The 11144-nt window shown below is 61.7% G+C and overlaps 1 protein-coding gene across 7 annotated transcripts in view; it reads left to right on the forward strand.

The window, feature by feature from the left end:
* The window catches only part of SYMPK (symplekin), a 39222-nt gene extending 28116 nt beyond the window's left edge, over positions 1 to 11106 (forward strand). For 6 of the 7 annotated variants that reach the window (XM_036302889.1, XM_036302891.1, XM_036302893.1 and 3 more), the window contains 11 exons: positions 62 to 209; positions 1122 to 1282; positions 2791 to 2899; positions 3215 to 3315; positions 3830 to 3920; positions 5123 to 5224; positions 8473 to 8660; positions 9846 to 10022; positions 10234 to 10329; positions 10511 to 10831; positions 10958 to 11106. In XM_036302889.1, the coding sequence (XP_036158782.1) occupies positions 62 to 209; positions 1122 to 1282; positions 2791 to 2899; positions 3215 to 3315; positions 3830 to 3920; positions 5123 to 5224; positions 8473 to 8660; positions 9846 to 10022; positions 10234 to 10329; positions 10511 to 10831; positions 10958 to 11101 (1638 nt within the window). In that variant the 3' untranslated portion in view covers positions 11102 to 11106. Of the gene's footprint in view, positions 1 to 61; positions 210 to 1121; positions 1283 to 2790; positions 2900 to 3214; positions 3316 to 3829; positions 3921 to 5122; positions 5225 to 7605; positions 8436 to 8472; positions 8661 to 9845; positions 10023 to 10233; positions 10330 to 10510; positions 10832 to 10957 lie in introns of those variants that run through there. The other variant, XM_036302895.1, reaches the window with a different exon arrangement.
* The last annotated feature ends 38 nt before the right edge of the window (positions 11107 to 11144 follow it).

The following is an 11144-nucleotide window of genomic DNA, read 5'->3' on the forward strand; positions in this document are numbered from 1 at the left end:
ACGGGCGCTGCCGGCGTCGGCTCCGCCGCCTCCCTCCACATCCTGCCACCACTCTCCGCAGGTGCGCTCCCAGGCCCTGCTGTTCATCAAGCGCATGTACGAGAAGGAGCAGCTGCGAGCGTATGTGGAGAAGTTTGCCCTCAACTACCTGCAGCTCCTGGTCCACCCCAACCCGCCATCGGTGCTGTTTGGAGCCGACAAGGACACAGGTCTGGTGCAGATTCATCAGATGCCTGTTGAGCACATGCTGTGACCCAGGCTCTGGACTGGACCCTGGAAACAGCTGGGTCCAAGCCGAGCCCCGCCCCGCCCCGCCCACTGGGGAACACAGCAGAGTAATAGCCAGAACCAGCACGCCAGGGTGGCGAAAGCAGGGAGCGTAGGAGCCCAGGGGCACCTGACCCAACCCGAGGGGTCGGGAGAATGTCCTGGAGGACAGGAGAGCTAGCCATGGGGCTCCAGGAGGGGCCGGGCAGGACCATCGCCTGTTCCCTCAGCAAAGGCCTGGTCCCCCCTAGAACTACAGATGGGGAGACCTGGGCCCTAAGAAAGTGAACCATTAAATTGGAAGGCGCAGGCTGTGGAGGGAAGCGCAGGGCCTCCTGGGAGCACAGGCGCCCTCACAGCCTGGGTGCTGGGAACGCTGCCACGAGAGGCACTGGCCACGTGCGGCCCAGAGGATGAGGAGGTGCGAAAGGAAGGGCTGGGCAGCAGCGTTCCAGGCACAGCCTCCCAGTGAGGGCTGGGGGGTGGGGGACGGGCACAGAGCCCCAGGGCAGAGGCTGCCCCACAGGGCCTGGCAGGGGGAGCAAATTGAGGAGCTGGGACTTAGAGCTGAGGGCACAGGGCGTTCGTGTGCTCTGAGCAGGAGAGGGGCAGGGGGAGACCTGCTCCCTGTGGATTGGTGGTCAGGGGACGAGGTGGGAATTCAGTGCAGAGGTTTCTAAAAGGGGGGCAGTCCTGGTCCCACCCCATTTCCCAGATGACTGGCTTCCTGCCCTAGGACAGTCGGCTTCCAGGGCCCGCTCTCTTCTCTGCCTGCACCCAAGAAGGGGCAGGCACGGGGGGTGGGAAGGGATGGAGGGGAGTGGGCCAGCCTGATCCCGTCTCCTGCCCATCAGAGGTGGCAGCGCCCTGGACCGACGAGACAGTGAAGCAGTGTCTGTACCTCTACCTGGCCCTCCTACCTCAGAACCACAAGCTGATCCACGAACTGGCCGCTGTGTACACTGAGGCCATCGCTGACATCAAGCGGACGGTGCTGAGGGTCATCGAGCAGCCGGTGAGGCTCCACCCCCAGCCCCTCCCCTGGTGACTCCTCCTCTGCGGGAGCTAAGCTCTAAGGTTTGTCTCCCCAGGCCCAGCTGCTCTGCAGCTTGTGGGTCGTGGACACGCCCATCAGTTCGTGAGAAGACAGCAGGGTGGCCCCACAGTTGTCGCCTGAACCAGAGTTCACATTCTGTCTCTCACTTTTTTTTTTTCTTAATATATTTTTACTGATTTCAGAGAGGAAAGGAGAGAGAGAGAGAGAGAGAGAAACATCAATGATGAGAAAGAATCACTGATCGGCTGCCTCCTGCACACCCTCTACTGGGAGCTGAGCCTGCACCCTGGGCATGTGCCCTGACTGAGAATCGAACCATGACCTCTCGGTTCATAAGTCAACCCCCAACCACTGAGCCACACAGGCTGAGCTGCCTCTCACTTTCTCACTCTGTGAACATGGCAGGGCGGGGCGCGGTCCCCGAGTTTGTTGGAGGAACTCGTGTGAACATGCCGTTTACGCGCTGGCCCTCCCCCGCCTCTGGCGCCGCAGGGTCACCCCCATGAGAAGCTCAGTTGCAGACTGGCACCTGGGCCCTGGAGGGTCTGTCCTGCCCGTGTGCAGCTGGATTTGAAACCGCTCGTAGGTCTCTGCCTCTGATTTTTTTATTACGGAACGTTTCCAACAGAAGCAAAAGGAGAGTGTGGTATCTTAATCCCACCCACCTGCCCCCCAGACCCAGCCTGTCCTTCCCTGTAAATGGGGACGATGGGCTCCTTGTGAGCAGGGAGCAGTCTCCCCCGGCCTGGAGGTGAGCCCCTGGAGTGCGGCTCCTTGAGGGCCAAGACCTGTCAGTTCCACTCACTCCTGGGGCAGAACAGGGCGCCGTCGCCTGAAGCCTGGCCCTCCGCTCCCTGTGCTGGGTGCTCGCGGAGGCGGCAGCAGCTGGGGCGCTGGCAGCCCCGGAAGCGGGGGGGGGGGGGGGGGGGGCAGGTGTCACTGATGCCTTTGGAAGCCAGAAAAGTCGTCACTGAGAAAGCGAAGGTGAGGTTAGGTAGAGATGGCAGTGAGGAGAGGCGTGGCCTGCATGGAGGAGGCTGGTGCTGCAGGAGGGGCGTCCGTGTGAGATTGGATGGAAGAGACCGAGGTGCTCAGCCCTGCCCCTCCCACCTTCCCAGGTGTCCCCGTTCTCGGAGCACTGTCCCCAGCTCTCCCCCACCCCCCAGTTCTGTTGACATGAAATTGTCCTATAAGGTGGTGTTAGTTAAAGGTGTACATCGTAATGATTTAATATATGTCTATATTGAGAAATGATTGCAGCAATAAGTTAACATCCGTTAAATTTCTTTTTCTAGTGATGAGCACTTTTAAGGTCTGTTGTCACCAGTTCTTACCCCAGAGTCCCAGCACCCCCCTCGCCACCCTGCCCTTGGCACTCGGGTCTCCCTGACTTTCACCCTGGGCCCCTTGTCCTCCCACGTCGCCCAGCCCCTGGCTCAGGCCTCCTGTCTCCTCTCTCCCTCCAGATCCGAGGAATGGGCATGAACTCGCCGGAGCTGCTGCTCCTGGTGGAAAACTGCCCCAAGGGCGCAGAGACTCTGGTCACGAGATGCCTGCACAGCCTCACGGACAAAGGTGCCCCCTGGGAGTCCCGCCTGTCACCCTTCCCTCCATTGCCCAGGCCTCCCCTCCCCCTCCCAGGACCTGGGACTAAAGCTGCTGGGTCCCCCGGTGGTTGGACCTCTTGTGGTCCCTCCCCACCCCTGGTCCTGTTTCTGCATCTAGGACTGTATGGCTAAATGCACTGAAAAACCAAGGGCCAAGGATTCCTGCTCTGAATTGAAGCTGTGCCTCCCCTCCTCCCCCACACACCCCCACCGTCTCTCCCCTCTCAGTGCTCCCCCACCCCCCCACCCCAACACCTGTGCCTCCTCCTCATTCTGCCTGCAGTCCCGCCCTCCCCGGAGCTGGTGAAGCGCGTCCGGGATCTCTACCACAAGCGGCTGCCCGATGTCCGCTTCCTCATCCCCGTGCTCAACGGGCTGGAGAAGGTAGGGGACTGGGTGCCCCCCTGTGAACATCCTGGGGCTTAGACCAGTGATCAGTCTCCTCGGCCTCGGCCTCATCTGACCTCAAGCAGCCACTCCCCCCCCTCTCAGCCTGGATTTTCTCCTGTCCTGAGGCCTAAAGGAAACACAGAGCAGATCTGTTGCAGCACATAGGAACCCCCCCTCACCCCCACACACACCCCACCCCCGCCCCCAGCATGTTTCCCCGGGATCTTGTTCCCAGTGGGCTGGGAGACCTAGGGTGAGTTCCATCTCCTCTGTGTGAGGAGGGGGTGATGATGATAACACTCCATTTGTGGGGGAAGTCAGCGAGCTGGTCCCGGGGGTGAGTTTCGCAGCCGGGGTGAGAGGAAGCTGGGCTGTCACCGAGTTGGGGAGAAAGCTCAGCCCTGAGGGGCCAGAGGGAGTGAGAGGAGGAAAGGATCAGAAGCCTGAGCCCGACCCCCACCCAGGCGAGCCACAGGCCGCTGACCTGCCTCCCCGCCCTCCCCTGTAGAAAGAAGTGATCCAGGCCCTGCCGAAGCTCATCAAACTCAACCCCATCGTGGTGAAGGAGGTCTTCAACCGCCTGCTGGGCACCCAGCACGGTAGGTCAGGCCTGCCCTCCGCTCCCTCCTCTGGGAGGCCCCCTCACGTGGTCAGGCAGGAAGAAGGGTCCCAGAAATGAGGTGTGGGCGGCTGCGGGGGGAGGGGGGGGGATGTGATGCCACCTTTAGGGAGAAAGGGCTCTCACCCTGCCCCCTGGGGCTGCCATCCAGACTCAGCACCGTCTAAACACCTGTCCAGCCTCCCGCGCTGCCCCCCCACCCCCGCCCCGCCTGTGCTCTGTGCTGTGTGGGTGATGGTTCCAACCACAGCGGAAGCAGCATTGTAGAGCCTGGGGCTGACTCTGTGCTCCTGTCTTCCCTTCCCGGGCCCAAGTGCGTTCTCCTTCAGGCATTCTTTATTTTTTTTTTAAATATACTTTATTGATTTTTTACAGAGAGGAAGGGAGAGGGATAGAGAGTTAGAAACATCGATGAGAGAGAAATATCGATCAGCTGCCTCCTGCACACTCCCCACCGGGGATGTGCTCACAACCCAGGTACATGCCTTGACCGGAATCAAACCCGGGACCTTTCAGTCCGCAGGCCGACGCTCTATTCACTGAGCCAAACTGGTTTCGGCAAAAACATACTTTTTTAAAAAGAAACAAACTAAACGTTTAACGTAGAAAAATTACCCCAGTGGGTGTTGGAGGCTGTTCACACACCTGGTGATTTAGAACGTCCACGTAGAGTGTCTGGGGCCCTCAAAACGGCGCCTGTAGGGGGCCGTCCCCCAGCCGCCGCCGCGGCATCCGTGTGAGCCTCTGCGGGCACTGCCTGGCCCCGGCCTGGCCCGCAGGTGCCCAGGTGTGTCTGCTGTGCTGAGGACCCATGAGCTCATCTAGCCCTGCCCTCGTGGGTGCACAGCCAGTGGGGTGGGGGGGGCGGGGGGGACCGCCAAGCCACACTCGATGTTGCCCTAACTCGGAGAACCCAGTGGGGGCGGAGAGCGAGAGAAGGCTTGCGTTGTGAGGGAGGGCTTCCGGAGAAGATGGCTCTCTGGCTGCTGCCTCATTCGGCCCCCCCTTTCTGTGTTCTCAGTCTGCCCCTACTCTAGTCCTTTGTCCCTCCAGTCCCATTGAAGCAGAGGGCGCCCCATCTTCATTCACTGTTCCCCCAATGGGGGGGACTCGGAGATCTCACTTAGGCTTCCATGCTGTCTCCTCCCCGCGCCCCCCCCCCCCGCCCCCCCCCGACTGCAGGTGAAGGGAACTCGGCCTTGTCCCCGCTGAACCCTGGAGAGCTGCTGATCGCATTACACAACATCGACTCGGCAAAGTGCGACATGAAGTCCATCATCAAAGGTGAGGCCCTCCCCCCACCCCCCTTACATGCCTGGCCTCCACGGACCCAGGAAGAGCTCAGCTCCCCCATGCCTCCCAGGAACCCGCCAAGTCAGCCATTGTGCCACCTGCAGCTCCAACTCAGAGCTCCAACACCCACCCTCGTTTTTCCCTTCCCTCCCTCCTCCTCCTCTTCCTTCTTTTCTCCTTCTAAGAAAACAGTGCACGGACTATGTGCTGGCACAGACTTGCCCTCGAGAAAGTTGGGGAGCCCCTCCCTCCCCAACCCGGGCCCAAGGAGCGAAGCAGAGCCTGCAGCCTAGTGTGTGGGGTGGACAGAGGGCGCCAGGGCCCAGGTTGGGCCAGGAGGAGATGCCGAGTCCTGTCTGAGCTCCAGTTGCGGGTGGGGCGGGGGTGGGGGTGGGGGTGATGGTGACAAGGCGACAGGCTCGCCACCATCAGCAGTTTCATGGTAGCTGCTGAGCCTTTTTCCTGAGTGCTCCCCTGAGCCCGGCTCTCCCGGGTGCCTTACAGGCTGCCTACCAGCCCACACCCGTTACCTGGGGAGTGTGCGGACTTCCATTCTGTAGATGAAATGGAGGTCCAGAGAGGTTCAGTAACTTGCTTGGGGCCACACAGCATCCACGTGGTGTAGTAAATACAACAGAATCTGGTCAGTGGACCTGAGTTGGAGGCCCAGTCCTGCCGGTCCCACCGGTTCCACCTCTTCCTCTCCCTCGGCTCTCAGCACCCCTCCCCCCCTCCCCCTCCCCCTCCCCTCCCTGAGAAGGTTTCTGGTCCAGAAGCCAAGCTTCCCTGCAGCGGAGGTGGACGCCCTTCCTGTCGGAAGACACAGTGCTCTGATTCCTCCTGTCCCCTTTCAGAGGCGGTGGCGGTTCCCCTCCTGTCCCTTTACTTCCATGTCAGCGGCTGGGTGCCTAGCCTTTCCCAGCAGGCTCTGCACCTGTTCGGTCGGGAGGGACTCTAAGCTGTAAGCCCACACCCGGTGAGGAGGCACCGGCCTCCGGGGGCCCTGCCCCACCTGTGCACCAGGCAGGCTGCGTCCTAGAGCAGAAAGGTGGGCGGCTTCCAAGAGAAGCTAGGATCTGGGTTTCAGGAATACCACGGTGAAACGAAAAACCAACTTCCACCAGCCCCTCGGGGAAGGGCCCGGAAGCCGGGTCCGGGAGTGGGCTTTCTCTCTCTGGCCGCTTTGATGACCTGAGGAAAGTTGCGGGCTCATTCCCGACGACGATGCGGCTTTGTGTGCAATTTGAGGGGATTCGCAGACCCCGCCACCCGCTGAGCCCATTCGAGGATCTGGGTTTAGTGCCTGGTTTTCCACGTGAGAACCAAGCCCCTGGAAGTGTCCGCACGGCCTGGCCTTGAGAACGCCCCGCTGCCTCCTGCCAGCCCGGCCCACAGCCTCCCGCTGCTGGCGCTCCCGGCCAGCTGTCGTCCCGCACCCAGTCCAGCCAGTGCCCAGCCCGTTTCTCTGCTCAGGCACCAGTAACCCCACTTGACTATAAGCTCCAGATCAGAGTCCAGTCCTGTTTTGTGCACCATCGAACCCCAGTAGCTGATAGTATTAGCAATGCCCCCCATTAAACCACCCTTTCTCTGGTGAGTTTTTCTATCACTAGACCTGCCCTCAAGTCTAGTCCAGCGATTCACTCACTGAGCACTTCTGTTCAGCCCTGTGCTGGGCTGTGCTAGGAACACAGCGGGGATAGAGACAGCTCTGACCCTGCCCTTGCAGGGGTCACATCCATCCTCAGTAACAACTCAGTGAGCCAGGTTGGGATAGGGGAGCTCAGAGGGGCCACCTAGCCTCTGGTGAGGGACATCAGGGAGGGCTTCCTGGAGGAGAGGACACCTGAGCGGAGGCCACAGAAGGATGAGCAGGGGTGAGGCAGCAGAAGAGAAGACCATCCCAGAGAAAGGAAGAAAAATTGCAGAGGCCAAGAGATGCACTTGCATAGCCTGTAATCCTTGAGGAAGCCCGCCTGGGCCCCCATAGGACTGGATCTCGAGGGCCTCTGGGAGGTGCAAGGTCAGGTTGAGTTTCAAAAGACCCTTCAGTCTGCTGTGTGGAGGGTGGGTTAGAGGGCTGAGGGGGCAGCCCAGGAGGAGGCTGGGGCAGAGCTGAGGGGGAGGAGAGGGGACGAGGCCGACTTGAGGCTTTGCAGCAAAATAGATGGGAGCTGGGATGGCCTGGAAGTGGGAGGAGCAGCCACCTCAGTGTCCAGCAGGTGCTCTCTGGCACTTTCCTCACTTACACTGTCCGCTGCCCTTTGGCCTAGGTACCCGCCCTGTCCCCTGCCCAGCCTCCTCCCACCTGTCTACCTGTAATTCTTCATCTTCCCCCTTTTCCTAACGGGAGCTGCCCCCTTTCCTTACAGTGCCTGCCCCTGTTCTCCATTAGCCTCGCAAGTATTGGGGGCCTTTCTTTTAGCTCAATAAAGACTTCCTGGTTGACAGACTCACATGGCCAGTGGTGTTTGGGGAAGAGGGGGTTCAGAGGCAGTTGGCTGGGGCCTCCCCATTAGCACAATGGATGGGAGCACCACCCATCCCGCTCACGTCAGGGTGCCACCACCCACTCCCGAGGGAGCGGACCCCAGGCCTTGGTGGGTGCTTGTGTTGTGCCAGCCCTCCGTGGGCCCTTGCTGAGCTGGGAAGCTGAGTGTATACCCAGGCTTCCTCACCCTCCCTTATTCCTCTATGGGTCGTGCCCCCACATACTCTAGGCTTGGTGCCCCAGCAGTAGCACATGCCCTATGCCCTGAGGAGGGTTGGGTGTGGGTGGTCCCTTGCTGGTGGAGTGCCATCTCTCTTGTCCACTACGGGGTGTTTATGGAATTCAGAGCTGCCTTCCTGTCTAGTAGGGGTGGAGGTGCTGTGCTGCCCAAATCAAGCCAGAATGGGTCCCCAGCGGTTGACAGCGTGTCTTTCCTGCCTCGGCTCTCCAAGGGTTGTCCTCAGAGGAAGGGCCACGGTCTCCCCACAGTATCCAGGCAGGAGCTGGCCATGTCTTCCCCCTGGGGCCAAGCCACCAGGCTTGCAAGGACCAGGCCAGTCCCTTCAGGAAGAGACCCTCTGCTGTGGGTTGGGGGGGGCAGTGTCCTGTTTTGCCCGGGGCTTCTGCAAGTTGGTTTGGGTCTGCACGCGGGCAGAAGGTGGGGCCAATGCTCTCTAAGGGTGGTGGCGCTCCCACCCCCGGGGGCAGCCGGGCAGAGAGGACAGGCCCACTCTCCGCCTCCTCGCAGCCACCAACCTGTGCTTTGCGGAGCGGAACGTGTACACGTCGGAGGTGCTGGCCGTGGTGATGCAGCAGCTGATGGAGCAGAGCCCCCTGCCCATGCTGCTCATGAGGACCGTCATCCAGTCCCTGACCATGTACCCCCGCCTGGGGGGCTTCGTCATGAACATCCTGTCCCGCCTCATCATGAAGCAGGTAACCGCCCTGACCGCCCAGTCCCCCGGCAGTGGACTGGCTGCAGCAGGAACTAAGGTAGATGAGGCCGGACCGCAGGCTTCTCCAGCCTGCCTGCCTCACTCCCTAGAGCAGCGGTTCTCAACCTGTGGGTCGCGACCCCTTTGGGGTTCGAACGACCCTTTCACAGGGGTCGCCTAAGACCATCAGAAAACATAATTACATACTGGTTTTGTGATTAATCACTATGCTTTAATTATGTTCAATTTGTAACAATGAAAATACATCCTGCATATCAGATATTTACATTACAATTCATAACAGTAGCAAAATTACAGTTATGAAGTAGCAACGAAAATAATGTTATGGTTGGGGGTCACTACAACTTGAGGAACTGTATTAAAGGGTCGCGGCATTAGGAAGGTTGAGAACCGCTGCCCTAGAGGGAGCCCAGATGAGGAGAGCAAGCTCCACCCACACTGGCCAGGCCTTTGCCCTGCCCTTGGCGCTCCAGGGGTCCGGCTTCAGCCATGGGGCAGCTACCTGATGGGTGGGTGGGTGCTAGAAGCAGGCAGTAGACTTCAGGGGTGCGCGTCCCAGGAGAGGCATGGCTGCCCTTTCCCCACCACTGTGCACCTAGGCAGGATGCATCCTAGAGCTGAAAGGTGGGCCGGTTTTCAAGAGAAGCTAGAAATCTGGGTTTTCAGGATACCATGATGAAACCGAAAACCTCCACCAGCCCTCGGGCTGGACTCAGCCCACAGGCGGCCACGTTGCTCCATCTGGCTTAGAGGTTAAGTGCAGATTCACACAGACCTGGGTCAAATGTTGGTTCTGCCTCTAGTTACCAGGGTAACCTTGGGCAAATCCCTGCGTCTCTCCGGCCTCCTCTGTTTCTCAGGGCGAATGACGCCCCCTGGAGGCCGCTGTGGGAATGAAATGCTCACAACACAGCCTGGGCCTGGCCCAGGGAGACCAGGGTGAAAGGGCACTGTTTTCCTCCCTCCTTGTCCTCCTGCCCCAGCTGCAGCGAGAAGAGGCAGTTAGGTCCTCGGTCAGGAGGTCAGGGCTGTGTGGAGCCCGAAGGGAGTCTGTGATGGCAGGGATGTGAGCCCCAGCAAGGCCCCATCCTGGCACGGTCCCTCCGGTTCCGAGGGTGGCCACTTGCATGCCCCCTCACGCCCCCTTCCTCCCTGCCCCATCCAGGTGTGGAAGTACCCCAAAGTGTGGGAGGGCTTCATCAAATGCTGTCAACGCACCAAGCCCCAGAGCTTCCAGGTCATCCTGCAGCTGCCGCCCCAGCAGCTGGGCGCCGTGTTTGACAAGTGCCCAGAGCTCCGGGAGCCCCTGCTGGCCCATGTCCGCTCCTTCACCCCCCACCAGGTATCCCAAGATGTGGGGTGGCTGGCCCCATGGGTCCGGCCCCGGGGGACTGGAGGGGAGTGGGCAGAGGGGAGCGGGCAGAGGGGAGCCCTGCAGTGCCACAGAATGTCAAGGGTTCTGGAGGGCCAGGCACCAGCCAGGCATCTGGGGTGCCCAGGAGGGGTCTCTGGGTTAGAGCTCTCCGCAGCACCCCACCCTGCTCTTCCCCTAGCAAGCACACATCCCCAACTCCATCATGGCCATCCTGGAGGCCAGTGGCAAACAGGAGCCGGAGGCCAAGGAGACTCCTGCAGGGCCCCTGGAGGAGGTGAGGGTCCCCCAGCCCGACACCGCGCCGCTCTGGGAGGCTCCTGCTGAAAGGGAGGTGGGTGGGGGGCAGGTGCCCTGACTCCGTGCCCATCCTGCTGTCTGCCACCATCCTCAGCAGCCTGGGCCCGGGCCCGAGCCCCACGCCCCCCTGAGCTTCTGTGTGCCCCTCCCGCCCCCAGGATGACCTGGAGCCCCTGGCGCCGGCCCCCGCCCCCGCCCCGGCCCCCAGACCCCCCCAGGACCTCATGGGCCTGCGGCTGGCCCAGGAGAAGGCCTTAAAGCGGCAGCTGGAGGAGGAACAGAAGCTGAAGCCGGGGGGAGTGGGAGCCCCCTCTTCCTCCTCGGCCAGGCCGGGGCCCCCGCAGCCGGACGAAGCCGTGGATTTCCGGGAGGAGGGGCCCGAGGGGGAGACCCCGGCCATCTTCATCAGCGTGGACGAGGACCCGGGGCTGCCGGAGGCCGCCTTGCTGGACTCGAGCCTCGAGGGGCCGCTGCCTAAGGTAGGGCTGGCACCGCGGAGCGGCGAGGAAGGAGCGCAGGGCCCGGGCAGCGTGTCTCCGGGCCCAGAGGCGGCGGGGCGGGCACAGCCCAGCAGCTGTCCTGACCGGCCCCCCTCCCGTCCCCAGGAGGCAGCAGCGGGCGCGGCCCCCAAGGAGGAGAGGAGCCCCCAGCCCCGCACCCCCGCCGGCGAAGACCGCGGGAAGACCCCCAGCCCCCCCGCCACGGCCGCCGAGGAAGCCGGGGACCCCGAGACCAAGGGGAACAGCTGACGGGCTTGGGGGGGAGGGGAGTGGGGGGGGCGGGGAGGGGTGC

Source organism: Myotis myotis, unplaced genomic scaffold (genome assembly GCF_014108235.1).
Source record: "Myotis myotis isolate mMyoMyo1 unplaced genomic scaffold, mMyoMyo1.p scaffold_m19_p_34, whole genome shotgun sequence".
Lineage (NCBI taxonomy): Eukaryota > Metazoa > Chordata > Mammalia > Chiroptera > Vespertilionidae > Myotis > Myotis myotis.